The 17,181-nt window shown below is 60.8% G+C and overlaps 1 protein-coding gene across 3 annotated transcripts in view; it reads left to right on the top strand.

Moving 5' to 3' along the window:
• The window catches only part of C3 (complement C3), a 67,391-nt gene that overhangs the window by 10,450 nt on the left and 39,760 nt on the right, over positions 1-17,181 (top strand). For all 3 annotated transcript variants that reach the window (XM_072920065.1, XM_072920066.1, XM_072920067.1), the window contains 7 exons: positions 3,557-3,677; positions 5,246-5,361; positions 7,321-7,467; positions 10,381-10,593; positions 13,455-13,649; positions 15,295-15,456; positions 16,746-16,875. In XM_072920065.1, the coding sequence (XP_072776166.1) occupies positions 3,557-3,677; positions 5,246-5,361; positions 7,321-7,467; positions 10,381-10,593; positions 13,455-13,649; positions 15,295-15,456; positions 16,746-16,875 (1,084 nt within the window). The remainder of the gene's footprint in view (positions 1-3,556; positions 3,678-5,245; positions 5,362-7,320; positions 7,468-10,380; positions 10,594-13,454; positions 13,650-15,294; positions 15,457-16,745; positions 16,876-17,181) is intronic.

The raw sequence follows: 17,181 nt of genomic DNA on the forward strand, positions 1-17,181 counted from the left end.
CTGTCCCCAACCCTGTCCCCTTGTCCCCAGCTTCAGGACAGTGACACCAAGGCCGCCCTGTCCCTAATGTCCCTAACCCTGTCCCCAACAATGTCCCCTTGTCCCCAGGTGGAGAACGGTGACCCCGAGGCCGCGCTGTCCCTAATGTCCCCAACCCTGTCCCCAACCCTGTCCTAACCCTGTCCCCAAATGTGTCCCCTTGTCCCCAGGTGGAGAACGGTGACACCGAGGCCGTGCTGTCCCCAACCCTGTCCTAACCCTGTCCCCAACCATGTCCCCTTGTCCCCAGGTGGAGAACGGTGACACCAAGGCCGCGCTGTCCCTAATGTCCCTAATCTGTCCCCAACCTTGTCCCCAGGTGGAGAACGGTGACACCAAGGCCGTGCTGTCCCTAATCTGTCCCCAACTGTCCCCAACCTTGTCCCCAGGTGGAGAACGGTGACGCCGAGGCCGTGCTGTCCCTAATGTCCCTAACTCTGTCCCAAATGTCCCTAATGTCCCCAACCGTGTCCCCAGGTTCAGGACAGTGACACCAAGGCCGCGCTGTCCCTAATGTCCCTAACCCTGTCCCCAACCTTGTCCCCAGGTGGAGAACGGTGACACCGAGGCCGCACTGTCCCCAATGTCCCTAATCTGTCCCCAAATGTGTCCCCAGGTGGAGAATGGTGACACCAAGGCCACACTGTCCCTAATGTCCCCAACCCTGTCCCCAAACTTGTCCCCTTGTCCCCAGGTTTGGGACAGTGACACCAAGGCCGCGCTGTCCCCAACCCTGTCCCCAACCCTGTCCCCTTGTCCCCAGGTTTGGGACAGTGACACCAAGGCCGCGCTGTCCTCCTGCTGTCCCCTTGCTGTCCCCAACCGTGTCCCCTTGTCCCCAGGTGGAGAACGGTGACGCCGAGGCCGCGCTGTCCCTAATGTCCCTAACTCTGTCCCCAACTGTCCCCAACCTTGTCCCCAGGTGGAGAACGGTGACACCAAGGCCGCGCTGTCCCTAATGTCCCTAATGTCCCCAACCCTGTCCCCAGGTGGAGAACGGTGACGCCGAGGCCACACTGTCCCCAATGTCCCTAATCTGTCCCCAACTGTCCCCAACCTTGTCCCCAGGTGGAGAACGGTGACGCCGAGGCCGCGCTGTCCCTAATGTCCCTAATCTGTCCCCAACTGTCCCCAACCCTGTCCCCAGGTGGAGAACGGTGACGCCGAGGCCGCGCTGTCCCCAACACTGTCCTAACCCTGTCCCCAACCCTGTCCCCTTGTCCCCAGGTGGAGAATGGTGACACCGAGGCCGCACTGTCCCCAACCCTGTCCTAACTCTGTCCCCAACCTTGTCCCCAGGTGGAGAACAGTGACACCAAGGCCACTCTGTCCCTAATGTCCCCAACACTGTCCCCAACCTTGTCCCCAGGTGGAGAACGGTGACGCCGAGGCCGTGCTGTCCCTAATGTCCCCAACTCTGTCCCCAAATGTGTCCCCAGGTGGAGAACGGTGACGCCGAGGCCGCACTGTCCCTAATGTCCCTAATCTGTCCCCAACCCTGTCCCCTTGTCCCCAGCTTCAGGACGGTGACACCAAGGCCGTGCTGTCCTCCTGCTGTCCCCAACCCTGTCCCCAAATGTGTCCCCTTGTCCCCAGGTGAAGAACGGTGACGCCAAGGCCACACTGTCCCTAATGTCCCCAACCCTGTCCCCAACCCTGTCCCCAACCCTGTCCCCTTGTCCCCAGGTTGAGGACAGTGACACCAAGGCCGTGCTGTGCCCCTGCTGTCCCCAAATGTGTCCCCTTGTCCCCAGGTTCAGGATGGTGACACCAAGGCCGCGCTGTCCCTAATGTCCCTAACCCTGTCCCCAATCGTGTCCCCTTGTCCCCAGGTTCAGGACGGTGACACCAAGGCCGCGCTGTCCCTAATGTCCCCAACCCTGTCCTAACCCTGTCCCCAACCGTGTCCCCAGGTGGAGAACGGTGACACCAAGGCCATACTGTCCCTAATGTCCCCAACCCTGTCCCCAACCGTGTCCCCTTGTCCCCAGGTGGAGAACGGTGACACCAAGGCCGTGCTGTCCCTAATGTCCCTAATCTGTCCCCAACCTTGTCCCCAGGTGGAGAACGGTGACGCCGAGGCCAAACTGTCCCTAATGTCCCCAACCCTGTCCCCAACCTTGTCCCCAGGTGGAGAACGGTGACGCCGAGGCCGCGCTGTCCCTAATGTCCCTAATGTCCCTAATCTGTCCCCAACCGTGTCCCCAGGTGGAGAACGGTGACGCCGAGGCCGCGCTGTCCCCAACCCTGTCTTAACCCTGTCCCCAACCTTGTCCCCAGGTGGAGAATGGTGACACCAAGGCCGCGCTGTCCCTAATGTCCCTAACTCTGTCCCCAACCCTGTCCCCAGGTGGAGAACGGTGACACCAAAGCCGTGCTGTCCCCAACCCTGTCCTAACCCTGTCCCCAACCTTGTCCCCAGGTGGAGAACGGTGACGCCGAGGCCGCACTGTCCCTAATGTCCCTAATCTGTCCCCAAATGTGTCCCCAGGTGGAGAACGGTGACGCCGAGGCCGTGCTGTCCCCTTGCTGTCCCTAATGTCCCCAACCGTGTCCCCAGGTGGAGAACGGTGACGCCGAGGCCGCGCTGTCCCTAATGTCCCTAATCTGTCCCCAACCTTGTCCCCAGGTGGAGAACGGTGACGCCGAGGCCGCGCTGTCCCTAATGTCCCTAATGTCCCCAACCGTGTCCCCAGGTGGAGAACGGTGACACCAAGGCCGCGCTGTCCCTAATGTCCCCAACCCTGTCCCCAAATGTGTCCCCAGGTGGAGAACGGTGACGCCGAGGCCGCGCTGTCCCTAATGTCCCCAACCTTGTCCCCAACCTTGTCCCCTTGTCCCCAGGTGGAGAACGGTGACGCCGAGGCCGCGCTGTCCCCAATGTCCCTAACTCTGTCCCCAACTGTCCCCAACCTTGTCCCCAGGTGGAGAACGGTGACGCCGAGGCCGTGCTGTCCCCTTGCTGTCCCTAATGTCCCCAACCTTGTCCCCAGGTGGAGAACGGTGACGCCGAGGCCGCGCTGTCCCTAATGTCCCTAATGTCCCTAATGTCCCCAAATGTGTCCCCAGGTGGAGAACGGTGACGCCGAGGCCGCGCTGTCCCTAATGTCCCTAACCCTGTCCCCAACCTTGTCCCCAGGTGGAGAACGGTGACGCCGAGGCCATACTGTCCCTAATGTCCCTAACCCTGTCCCCAACCGTGTCCCCAGGTGGAGAACGGTGACGCCGAGGCCGCGCTGTCCCTAATGTCCCTAACCCTGTCCCCAACCCTGTCCCCAAACCTGTCCCCCTGTCCCCAGGTGGAGAACGGTGACGCCGAGGCCGCGCTGTCCCTAATGTCCCTAATCTGTCCCCAACTGTCCCCAACCTTGTCCCCAGGTGGAGAGTGGTGACGCCGAAGCCGCGCTGTCCCTAATGTCCCTAATCTGTCCCCAAATGTGTCCCCAGGTGGAGAACGGTGACACCAAGGCCACGCTGTCCCTAATGTCCCTAACCCTGTCCCCAACCCTGTCCCCAGGTGGAGAACGGTGACGCCGAGGCCGCGCTCTCCATGGCGCACCTCCGCGAGCGCTTCCCCAACCCCCAGGAGCTGGTGGGACACTCCCTCTATGTCACCGTCACCGTCATCACCGAGTCAGGTCTGCGCGGGGACACGGGGACACGGGGGGCACGGGGGGGACACCGGGGACACTGGGGGACATGGGGGGACACGGGGGGGACACCGGGGACACGGGGGGACACGGGGGGACACGGGGGGACATGAGGGGACATGAGGGGACAGGGACACCAGGGGGACATGGAGGGACATGGGGGGATACCAGGGGGACACGGGGGTAACAGAGGGACACAGGGGGACACGGGGGGACACGGGGGGACACCAGGAGGACACGGGGGACATGAGGAGACAGGGACACCGAGAGGACATGGGGGGACATGAGGGGACAGGGACACTGAGAGGACATGAGGGGACACGGGGGGACACCAGGAGGACACGGGGGGACATGAGGGGACAGGGACACTGAGAGGACATGAGGGGACACGGGGGGACACCAGGAGGACATGGGGGGACATGAGGGGACACCGGGGGGACATGGGGGCACAAAGTGGGGACAGCAGAGGTGTGAGTCTGGGGACATCTGGGGTTGGGGACACTGATGATGGGGAGGGGACATCTGGGGCCACCCACCTGGGAAGGGGGCAAGGAGCCCTGGCCACAGGTGACACAGCCACAGCGGTGTCCCCACAGGCAGTGACACAGAGGGTGGCAGGGGGACACAGAGGGACAGGGACCCCGGGTGACACGGCCATGGCGGTGTCCCCATAGTGACACGGTGGGTGACAGGGGACAATGAGGATGGGGGGACACCAGGGATGGGGACAGGGACCCCAGGTGACACGGCCACGGCGGTGTCCCCATAGTCAGTGACACGGTGGGTGACAGGGGGACAGCGAGGATGGGGGGACACCTGGGATGGGGAACACCTGAGGTGGGGACAGGAGACCCCAGGTGACACAGCCACGGCGGTGTCCCCATAGTCAGTGACACGGTGGGTGGCAGGGGGACAGTAAGGATGGGGGGACACCAGGGATGGGGACAGGGACCCCAGGTGACACAGTCATGGTGGTGTCCCCACAGGCAGTGACACGGTGGGTGACAGGGGACACTGAGGATGGGGAACACCTGGGATGGGGACAGGGACCTCAGGTGACACAGCCACGGCGGTGTCCCCATAGTGACACGGTGGGTGGCAGGGGGACACTGAGGATGGGGGGACACCTGGGATGGGGACAGGGACCGCAGGTGACACGGCCATGGTGGTGTCCCCACAGGCAGTGACACAGTGGGTGACAGGGGGACACTGAGGAGGGGGGGACACCTGGGATGGGGAACACCTGAGGTGGGGACAGGGACCCCAGGTGACACGGCCACGGCGGTGTCCCCACAGGCAGTGACACGGTGGGTTACAGGGGACACTGAGGATGGGAGGACACCTGGGATGGGGACAGGGACCGCAGGTGACACGGCCACGGCGGTGTCCCCACAGGCAGTGACACGGTGGGTGACAGGGGACACTGAGGGGACAGGGACCCCAGGTGACACGGCCATGGCGGTGTCCCCACGGGCAGTGACACGGTGGGTGACAGGGGGACACCTGGGATGGGGACAGGGACCCCAGGTGACACGGCTACGGTGGTGTCCCCACAGGCAGTGACATGGTGGAGGCCCAGCGTGGTGGCATCCAGATCGTGACGTCCCCCTACACCATCCACTTCACCCACACCCCCAAGTACTTCAAGCCGGGCATGCCCTTTGACCTCACGGTTGGTGACATCTTGGGGACAGCGGTGGCCCGGGGTGGTGGCACAGGGCACAGCTGGGGGTGGGGGTGGAGGAGATGTTGGGTGATGTCCCCGTGTCACCTGAGAGGGGCTGGGGACCGTGAGGTGTCCCCGTGTCACTGGGGTGGCACTTCCTGGTGCCAGCGTCACTTCCCAGTGCCACCAGCACTTCCCAGTGTCACTGTCCCCTCCCAGTGTCCCCTCCCAGTGCCACCACCCCTTCCCAGTATCATTGTCCCCTCCCAGTGTCCCCTCCCAGTGCCACCACCCCCTCCCAGTATCATTGTCCCTTCCCAGTGTCCCCTCCCAGTGCCACCACCCCTTCCCAGTATCATTGTCCCTTCCCAGTGTCCCTTCCCAGTGTCCCCTCCCAGTGCCACCAACCCTTCCCAGTACAATTGTCCCCTCCCAGTGCCACCACCCCTTCCCAGTATCACTGTCCCCTTCCAGTGTCCCCTCCTGGTGTCCCTTCCCAGTGCCACCACCCCTTCCCAGTATCATTGTCCCCTCCCAGTGTCCCCTCCCAGTGTCCCCTCCCAGTGCCACCACCCCTTCCCAGTGCCACCACCCCTTCCCAATGCCACCAGCCCTTCCCAATGTCCCCTCCCAGTGCCACCACCCCTTCCCAGTATCCCCTCCCAGTGCCACCACCCATTCCCAATGTCCCCTCCCATTGTCACCACCCCTTCCCAGTATCACTGTCCCCTCCCAGTGTCCCTTCCCAGTGCCACCACCCCTTCCCAGTGCCACCACCCCTTCCCAGTATCACTGTCCCCTCCCAATGTCCCCTCCCAGTGCCACCACCCCTTCCCAGTATCACTGTCCCCTCCCAGTGTCCCCTCCCAGTGCCACCACCCCTTCCCAGTATCATTGTCCCCTCCCAGTGTCCCCTCCCAGTGCCACCACCCCTTCCCAGTGCCACCACCCCTTCCCAGTATCACTGTCACCTTCCCAGTGTCCCCTCCCAGTGCCACCACCCCTTCCCAGTATCATTGTCCCCTCCCAGTGCCACCGCCCCTTCCCAGTATCACTGTCCCCTCCCAGTGTCCCCTCCCAGTGCCACCACCCCTTCCCAGTATCACTGTCCCCTCCCAGTGTCACCTCCTAGTGCCACCACCCCTTCCCAGTATCACTGTCCCCTCCCAGTGTCACCTCCTAGTGCCACCACCCCTTCCCAGTATCACTGTGCCCTCCCAGTGTCCCCTCCCAGTGCCACCACCCCTTCCCAGTGCCACCACCCCTTCCCAGTACAATTGTCCCCTCCCAGTGCCACCCCTGTCCCCGCTGCCCTTCCCTCACTCCACATCCCCAGGTGACATCCCCTTGTCCCAGGTGACATCCCCGTGTCCCCAGGTGACATTCCCGTGTCCCCAGGTGACATCCCCGTGTCCCAGGTGACATCCCCACGTCCCAGGTGACATCCCCACATCCCAGGTGACATCCCCACGCCCCAGGTGACATCCCCGTGCCCCAGGTGACATCCCCACGCCCCAGGTGACATCCCCGTGTCCCCAGGTGACATCCCCGTGTCCCAGGTGACATCCCCACGTCCCAGGTGACGTCCCCGTGTCCCAGGTGACATCCCCACGTCCCAGGTGACATACCCGTGTCCCCAGGTGACATCCCCACGCCCCAGGTGACATCCCCATGTCCCAGGTGACATCCCCGTGTCCCCAAGTGACATCCCCACGTCCCAGGTGACGTCCCCAGGTGACATCCCCACGTCCCAGGTGACATCCCCGTGTCCCAGGTGACATTCCCATGTCCCAGGTGACATCCTCTTGTCCCCAGGTGACATCCCCGTGCCCCAGGTGACATCCCCGTGTCCCCAGGTGACCTCCCCGTGTCCCCAGGTGACCTCCCCGTGTCCCAGGTGACATCCCCGTGTCCCCAGGTGACGTCCCCAGGTGACATCCCCGTGTCCCTCGCTGTCCCCTCCAGGTTTATGTCACCAACCCCGACCAGTCTCCGGCGCCGCGTGTCACCGTCCAGGCCGATGGCTTCCAGGGCCAGGTGTCCACCCAACGTGATGGCACCGCCCGGCTGGTCCTCAACATGCCGGCCAACAAGGACAGCGTCCCCATCACCGTGAGTGCCACCACGGCCGGTGGCCCGGGGCATGGAGAAGTCACCAGGGCTTGGAGGTGGCCAAAGGGGTGGAGAAGTGACCAGGGGTTTGGGTGGCCAAAGGGATGGAGAAGTGACCAGGGCGTGGAGGTGGCCAAAGGGATGGAGAAGTGACCAGGGACTGAGGTGGCCAAAGCGGTGGAGAAGTGACCAGGGGGTGGAGGTGGCCGAAGTGGTGGAGAAGTGACCAGGGATTGAGGTGGCCAAAGGGACTGAGAAGTGACCAGGGGTTTGGGTGGCCAAAGGGGTGGAGAAGTGACCAGGGATTGAGGTGGCCAAAGGGATGGAGAAGTGACCAGGGCTTTGGGTGGCCAAAGGGATGGAGAAGTGACCAGGGGTTGAGGTGGCCAAAGCAGTGGAGAAGTGACCAGGGGTCTGGAGGTGGCCAAAGGGATGGAGAAGTGACCACGGATTGAGGTGGCCAAAGCGGTGGAGAAGTGACCAGGGGATTGAGGTGGCCAAAGCAGTGGAGAAGTGACCAGGGATTGAGGTGGCCAAAGGGGTGGAGAAGTGACCGGGGATTGAGGTGGCCAAAGGGGTGGAGAAGTGACCGGGACATGGAGGTGGCCAAAGCGGTGGAGAAGTGACCAGGGATTGAGGTGGCCAAAGCGGTGGAGAAGTGACCAGGGCATGGAGGTGGCCAAAGGGGTGGAGAAGTGACCGGGGATTGAGGTGGCCAAAGTGGTGGAGAAGTGACCAGGGATGGAGGTGGCCAAAGGGATGGAGAAGTGACCAGGGATGGAGGTGGCCAAAGTGGAGGAGGGACCAGGGATTGAGGTGGCCAAAGGGATGGAGAAGTGACCAGGAATGGAGGTGGCCAAAGGGGTGGAGAAGTGACCGGGGATTGAGGTGGCCAAAGCGGTGGAGAAGTGACCACGGATTGAGGTGGCCAAAGTGGTGGAGAAGTGACCAGGGATGGAGGTGGCCTAAAGGATGAAGTGACCGGGGATGGAGGTGGCCAAAGGGACTGAGAAGTGACCAGGGATTGAGGTGGCCAAAGCGGTGGAGAAGTTACCAGGGTGTGGAGGTGGCCAAAGAGATGGAGAAGTGACCAGGGATTGAGGTGGCCAAAGCGGTGGAGAAGTGACCGGGGCGTGGAGGTAGCCAAAGGGATGGAGAAGTGACCAGGGATTGAGGTGGCCAAAGGGGTGGAGAAGTGACCAGGGATTGAGGTGGCCAAAGCAGTGGAGAAGTGACCGAAGAATGAGGTGGCCAAAGCGGTGGAGAAGTGACCAGGGATTGAGGTGGCCAAAGCGGTGGAGAAGTGACCAGGGATGGAGGTGGCCAAAGCGGTGGAGAAGTGACCAGGGATGGAGGTGGCCAAAGGGGTGGAGAAGTGACCAGGGATTGAGGTGGCCAAAGGGGTGGAGAAGTGACCAGGGATTGAGGTGGCCAAAGCAGTGGAGAAGTGACCAGGGGTTGAGGTGGCCACAGCGGTGGAGAAGTGACCAGAGACTGAGGTGGCCAAAGGAATGGAGAAGTGACCAGGGATGGAGGTGGCCAAAGGGATGGAGAAGTGACCAGGGATTGAGGTGGCCAAAAGGATGAAGTGACCAGGGATTGAGGTGGCCAAAGTGGTGGAGAAGTGACCAGGGGTTTGGGTGGACAAAGTGGTGGAGAAGTGACCAGGGATTGAGGTGGCCAAAGAGGTGGAGAAGTGACCAGGGATGGAGGTGGCCAAAGTGGTGGAGAAGTGACCAGGGATTGAGGTGGCCAAAGCGGTGAAGTGACCGGGGATGGAGGTGGCCAAAGCGGTGGAGAAGTGACCAGGGGCGTGGAGGTGGCCAAAGCGGTGGAGAAGTGACCAGGCGTGGAGGTGGCCAAAGGGATGGAGAAGTGACCAAAGGGATGGAGGTGGCCAAAGGGGTGGAGAAGTGACCAGGGATTGAGGTGGCCAAAGGGGTGGAGAAGTGACCGGGGGTTTGGGTGGTCAAAGGGGTGGAGAAGACCTCTTCGGTGGCCAAGACCTTTATGATGGCCGAGCCCTTCATGATAACCAATAGACCTTCCTGGTGGCCAAGACCTCCATGGTGGCCAAGATCTCCATGGTGGCCAAGATCTCCATGATAACCAACACACTTCCACAATGGCCAAGGCCTCCATGGTGGTCAAGCCCTTCATGATAAACAACACATCTCCATGGTGGCCAAGACCTCCATGACGGCCAAGACCTCCATGGTGGCCAAGCCCTTCACGATGGCCTACAGACCTCCATGGTGGCCAAGACCTTCATGATACCCAACACACCTCCATGGTGGCCAAGCCCTTCACGATGACCTACACATCTCCATGGTGGCCAAGACCTCTGTGGAACCTCCATGGTGGCCAAGCCCTTCACGATAACCAAACATCTCCATGGTGGCCATGACCTCTGTGGAACCTCCATGGTGGCCAAGCCCTCCATGGTGGCCATGATCTCCATGATAACCAACACACTTCCACGGTGGCCAAGACCTCCATGATGACCTACACATCTCCATGGTGGCCAAGACCTCTGTGGAACCTCCATGGTGGCCATGACCTCTGTGGAACCTCCATGGTGGCCAAGCCCTCCATGATGACGTACACATCTCCATGGTGGCCAAGACCTCTGTGGAAGCTCCATGGTGGCCAAGACCTCTGTGGAACCTCCATGGTGGCCAAGCCCTCTGTGGAACCTCCATGGTGGCCAAGCCCTCCATGATGACCCACACATCTCCATGGTGGCCAAGCCCTCTGTGGAACCTCCATGGGCCAAGCCCTTCACGATAACGAAACATCTCCATGGTGGCCAAGCCCTCTGTGGAACCTCCATGGTGGCCAAGCTCTCTGTGGAACCTCCATGGTGGCCAAGCCCTCCATGATGACCCGGTGCCACCGTGTGTCCCACCCCAGGTGCGGACGGCGCAGGCGGGGCTGCCACCATCCCGTCAGGCCTCGCGGCAGATGACCGCCCAGGCCTACCTCAGCCAGGCCAACTCCGGCAACTTCCTTCACCTGGCGGTGGCCACCACCGAGCTCCTGCCCGGGGACAACCTGGCCGTGAACTTCCACCTGAAGACCAACAACAACGACGTCCGCAACTCCGTCCCTTTCTTCACCTACCTGGTGGGTACCCGTGGTTTGATCTCCATGGTGGCCAACAGACCTCCATGGTGGCCAAGACCTTCATGGTGGCCAAGCCCTTCATGATAACAAATAGACCTCCATGGTGGCCAAGCCCTCCACGATGACCAACACACTTCCACAATGGCCAAGACCTCCATGGTGGCCAAGACCTCCATGATAACCAAATAGACTTCCATGGTGGCCAAGACCTCCATGGTGGCCAAGACCTCCATGGTGGCCAACAGACCTCCATGGTGGCCAAGCCCTCCACAATAACCAACAGACCTCCATGGTGGCCAAGACCTTCATGGTGGCCAAGCCCTTCATGATAACCAACACACCTCCATGGTGGCAAACAGACCTCCATGGTGGCCAAGACCTCCATGGTGGCCAAGCCCTCCACAATAACCAACAGACCTCCATGGTGGCCATGACCTCCATGGTGGCCAACAGACCTCCATGGTGGCCAAGACCTCCATGGTGGCCAAGCCCTCCATGGTGGCCAAGCCCTTCACGATAACCAACAGACCTCCATGGTGGCCAAGACCTTCATGGTGGCCAACAGACCTCCATGGTGGCCAAGACCTCCATGGTGCCCAAGACCTCCACGATAACCAACACATCTCCATGGTGGCCAAGACCTCCATGGTGGCCAAACCCTCCATGATAACCAACACATCTCCATGGTGGCCAAGACCTCCATGGTGGCCAAACCCTCCATGATAACCAACACACCTCCATGGTAGCCAAGACCTCCATGGTATCCAAGACCTCCATGGTGACCAAGATCTCCATGGTGGCCAAGCCCTCCACGATAACCAACAGAACTCCATGGTGGCCAAGACCTTCATGGTGGCCAAGACCTCCATGGTGGCCAACAGACCTCCATGGTGACCAAGATCTCCATGGTGGCCAAGCCCTCCATGATAACCAACAGACCTCCATGGTGGCCAAGACCTCCATGGTGGCCAAGCCCTCCATGGTGGCCAAGCCCTTCACGATAACCAACAGACCTCCATGGTGGCCAAGACCTTCATTTTGGCCAAGACCTCTGTGGAACCTCCATGGTGGCCAAGACCTCCATGGTGGCCAAGACCTCCACGATAACAAATAGACCTCCATGGTGGCCAAGACCTTCATGGTGGCCAAGACCTTCATGGTGGCCAAGACCTCCACGATAACAAATAGACCTCCATGGTGGCCAAGACCTCCATGGTGGCCAAGACCTCCATGGTGGCCAACAGACCTCCATGGTGGCCAAGACCTTCATGGTGGCCAAGCCCTTCAAGATAACAAATAGACCTCCATGGTGGCCAAGACCTTCATGGTGGCCAGGCCCTCCATGATGACCTACACATCACCATGGTGGCCAAGACCTCTGTGGAACCTCCATGGTGGCCAAGCCCTTCATAACCAACAGACTTCCACGATGGCCAAGACCTCCATGGTGGCCAAGACCTCCATGGTGGCCAGGCCCTCCATGATGACCTACACATCACCATGGTGGCCAAGACCTCTGTGGAACCTCCATGGTGGCCAAGCCCTTCATAACCAACAGACTTCCACGATGGCCAAGACCTCCATGGTGGCCAAGACCTTCACGATAACAAATAGACCTCCATGGTGGCCAAGACCTCCATGGTGGCCAAGCCCTCTGTGGAACCTCCATGGTGGCCAAGACCTCCATGGTGGCCAAGACCTCCATGATAACCAACACACCTCCATGGTGGCCAAGACCTCCATGGTGACCAACAGACCTCCATGGTGGCCAAGACCTCCATGGTGGCCAAGACCTCCATGGTGGCCAAGACCTCCATGGTGGCCAAGCCCTTCACGATAACAAATAGACCTCCATGGTGGCCAAGACCTCCATGGTGGCCAAGACCTCCATGGTGGCCAAGACCTCCATGGTGGCCAAGACCTCCATGATAACCAACACACCTCCATGGTGGCCAAGACCTCCATGGTGACCAACAGACCTCCATGGTGGCCAAGACCTCCATGGTGGCCAAGACCTCCATGGTGGCCAAGCCCTTCACGATAACAAATAGACCTCCATGGTGGCCAACAGACCTTCATGGTGGCCAAGACCTCCATGGTGGCCAACAGACCTCCATGGTGGCCAACAGACCTCCATGGTGGCCAAGACCTCCATGGTGGCCAACAGACCTCCACGATAACCAACAGACCTCCATGGTGGCCAAGACCTCCATGGTGGCCAAGACCTTCACGATAACAAGTAGACCTCCATGGTGGCCAAGACCTCCATAGTGGCCAGGCCCTCCATGGTGGCCAAGACCTTCATGGTGGCCAAGACCTTCATGGCGGCCAAGCCCTCCACGATAACCAACAGACCTCCATGGTGGCCAACAGACCTCCATGGTGGCCAAGACCTTCATGGTGGCCAACACACCTCCATGGTGGCCAACACACCTCCATGGTGGCCAAGACCTCCACGATAACCAACAGACCTCCATGGTGGCCAAGACCTCCATGGTGGCCAAGACCTTCATGGTGGCCAAGGCCTCCACAATAACCAACAGTCCTCCATGGTGGCCAAGACCTTCATGGTGGCCAACAGACCTCCATGGTGGCCAAGCCCTTCACGATAACCAACAGCCCTCCATGGTGGCCAACAGACCTCCATGATAACCAACAGACCTCCATGGTGGCCAACAGACCTCCTTGGTGGCCAAGACCTTTATGGTGGCCAAGACCTTCATGGTGGCCAAGCCCTCCACGATAACCAACAGACCTCCATGGTGGCCAAGACCTCTGTAGAACCTCCATGTTGGCCATGTTCCTCCAACTTGGCTACCTGGAGGTCCGGCTGGTGGCCACCGAGCTCGTGTCTCCGGCAGATCATGAGCAAGGGGCGCATCCTCCGCGCCGGGCGGCAGCGGCACGAGGCCGGGCAGAGTTTGGTGACCATGACCTTGCCGGTGACACCGGAGCTGATCCCGTCCTTCCGCGTGGTGGCCTATTACTACGTCCTGCCCGGCGAGATCGTGGCCGACTCCATCTGGGTGGACGTCAAGGACACCTGCATGGGCACTGTGAGTGTCCTCTGCTGGCCCAGGGTGGTCAAAGGGGTCTTGGAGATATTGGATGGACCTTGGTGGTGGCTGGAGGGGTTCTTGAGGTGACCCTTGAGGGGTCTGGGAGGCTTTGGAGGTGTTTGGGTGGCCTTGAGGGACTTGGGTGGTCTTGAGGGATCTGGGAGGACCTTGAGGGACCTGGGAGGACCTTGAGAGACTTGGGTGGCCTTGAGGGAACTGAAAGGTCCTTGAGGGGTTTGGGAGGTCCTTGAGGGGTTTGGGAGGTCCTTGAGGGGTTCTTGAGGTGACCCTTGAGGGGTCTGGGAGGTTTTGGAGGTGTTTGGGTGGTCTTGAGGGACTTGGGTGGTCTTGAGGCAACTAGGAGGTCTTTGAGGGGCTTGGGTGGCCTTGAGGGACCTGGCAAGTCCTTGAGGGCCTTGGGAGATCCTTGAGGGATTTGGGTGGTCTTGAGGGATCTGGAAGGTCCTTGAGGGGTTTGGGAGGTCCTTGAGGGACCTGGGAGGTCCTTGAGGGCCTTGGGAGATCCTTGAGGGATTTGGGTGACCTTGAAGGACCTGGGAGGTCCTTGAGGGAACTGAGAGGTCCTTGAGGGGTTTGGGGGATCTTTGAGGGACCTTGGGTGGCCTTGATAGACTTGGGATGTCCTTGAGGGGTTTGGGAGGTCCTTGAGGGGTTTGGGAGGTTCTTGAGGGACCTGGGAGGTCCTTGAGGGGTTTGGGAGGTTCTTGAGGGATTTGGGTGGCCTTGAAGGACCTGGGAGGTCCTTGAGGGACCTGGGAGGTCCTTGAGGGATTTGGGTGGCCTTGAAGGACCTGGGAGGTCCTTGAGGGGTTTTGGAGGTCCTTGAGGGACCTTGGAGGTCCTTGAGGGGTTTGGGAGATCCTTGAGGGATTTGGGTGGCCTTGAGGGACCTGTGAGGTCCTTGAGGGGTTTGGGAGGTCCTTGAAGGACCTGGGAGATCCTTGAGGGACTTGGGTGGTCTTGAGGGGTTCTTGAGGTGACCCTTGAGGGGTCTGGGAGGCTTTGGAGGTGCTTGGGTGGCCTTGAGGGACCTGGGTGGTCTTGAGGGATTTGGGTGGCCTTGAGGGAACTGAGAGGTCCTTGAGGGACCTTGGGTGGCCTTGATAGACTTGGGAGGTCCTTGAGGGGTTTGGGAGGTCCTTGAGTGGTTTGGGAAGTTCTTGAGGGACCTTGGGGGGCACCTGAAGGGTTTGGAGAACCTTTGAAAGGACTTGAGGGACTCTTGAGGGACCTTTGATGGGCCTGGGAGCTTCTGGAAGGGCTTGGGGGAACACTGAGGAACCTGGGAGGTCCTTGAGGGGTTTGTGGGGTCCTTGAGGGATCCCTGGAGGACCTTTGGAAGGGTTTGTAGAACCTTGAGATCCTTGAGGACCTTTGGAAGGGCTTGAGGGGACCTTGAGGGACCTGGGTGGCCCCTTGGGTGGTTTTGGACACTCCATGAGGAGCTTGGACATCTCCTGAGTGACCCAGGTGACCCAATGATGGCCCAGACATGAAGCCCATGGCCACCAACAACCCCTGGAGATCCAAACCTGATGTCCCCCATGGTCGGGGTGGGTGGGGAGGACAAAAGTGGCTTTTGGGGACATCCTGGAGAACGTCACCTCCATGTTTGTGGCAGCTGGTGGTGAAGGGGGCGACAGAAGGTGACAACCGTGTCCACGAGCCGGGGACGTCGATGAAGCTGCGCCTCGAGGGCGACCACCAGGCCTACGTGGGGCTGGTGGCCGTGGACAAGGGGGTCTTCGTCCTCAACAAGAAGAACAAACTCACCCAGAGCAGGGTGGGTGGCCTGTCCTCGGTGTCCCCAAGGGGTGGCCATGGTGGCCATGCCCATCATCCTTGGGTGGTGGAGGTCACAGTTGTCCTGTCCCCGATGTCTCCTGCTGGTGGCCATCATGGTTGTCCCCGATGTCTCCTGGTGGTGGCCATCATGTCCCTGCTGTCTCCTGGTGGTGACCATCATGGTTGTCCCTGATGTCTCCTGGTGGTGGCCATCATGGTTGTCCCCGATGTCTCCTGGTGGTGGCCATCATGGTTGTCCCCGATGTCTCCTGGTGGTGGCCATCGTGGTTGTCCCTGCTGTCCCCTGGTGGTGGTTGTCCCTGTCCCCATTGTCCTTGGATGGTGGTGGTGGCCCTCATGGCTGTTCCTGTCCCCGCTGTCTTCTGGTGGTGGCCATCATGGTTGTCCTTGTCCTTGATGTCCCCTGGTGGTGGCCATCATGGTGGTCCCCGATGTCTCCTGGTGGTGGCCATCATGGTTGCCCTTGTCCTTGATGTCCACAGCTGGTGGCCGTCATGGTTGTCCCTGATGTCTCCTGGTGGTGGCCATCATGGTGGTCCTTGATGTCCACTGCTGGTGGCCATCATGTCCCTGCTGTCCCCTGATGGTGGCCATCATGGTTGTCCCTGCTGTCCCCTGGTGGTGGTTGTCCCTGTCCCCATTGTCCTTGAATGGTGGTGGTGGCCCTCACAGCTGTCCTTGGATGGTGGCCATGGCCCTCACAGTTGTCCTTGGATGGTGGTGGTGGCCCTCACAGTTGTCCTTGTCCCCATTGTCCTTGGATGGTGGTGGTGGCCCTCACACTGTCCTTGGATGGTGGTGTTGGTGACCATCAGGGCTGTCCTTGGATGGTGGTGGTGGCCACCACAGCTGTCCTGCTGTCCCTGGGTGGTGGCCATGACCATCACGGCTGTCCTGTCATCCTCAAATGGTGGTGGTGGCCCTCACGGCTGTCCTTGGATGGTGGTGGTGGCCCTCACAACTGTCCTTGGATGGTGGTGGTGGCCCTCACAGCTGTCCTTGGATGGTGGTGGTGGCCCTCACAGCTGTCCTTGGATGGTGGTGGTGGTGACCATCACAGCTGTCCTTGGTGGTGGTGGTGGCCCTCACAGCTGTCCTGTCCCCATTGTCCTTGGATGGTGGTGGTGGCCATCATGGCTGTCCTGTCCCCATTGTCCTTGGATGGTGGTGGTGGCCCTCACGGCTGTCCATGGATGGTGGCCATGGCCCTCACGGCTGTCCCTGGATGGTGGCCATGGCCCTCACGTCTGTCCCCGGTGGCCGCAGGTCTGGGACACGGTGGAGAAGAGTGACATCGGCTGCACGCCGGGCAGCGGGAGGGACAACGTCGGCGTCTTCTCCGACGCCGGCCTGAGCCTGACCACCAGCACCAAGGTCACCACCCCCCCGCGCTCAGGTGGGACCTGGTGGCACCTCGGGGACACGGGGGTGGCACCTTGGGATGGGGGAGGTGACATTTAGGGATGGTGGAGGTGACACTTTAAGGATGTGATGGCACCTGGAGGATGGGGATGGTGACACCTCAGAGATGTGACACCTCAAGGATGGTGGAGGTGACATTTAGGAGGATGAGGATGGTGACACCTCAGAGATGTGACATCTCAGGGATGGTGGAGGTGACACTTCAATGATGTGGCACCTGAAGGTGACACCGTGGGATGGGGGAGGTGACATCTCAGGGATGGTGGAGGTGACACTTCAA

Source organism: Taeniopygia guttata, chromosome 30 (assembly GCF_048771995.1).
Source record: "Taeniopygia guttata chromosome 30, bTaeGut7.mat, whole genome shotgun sequence".
Taxonomy (NCBI): domain Eukaryota; kingdom Metazoa; phylum Chordata; class Aves; order Passeriformes; family Estrildidae; genus Taeniopygia; species Taeniopygia guttata.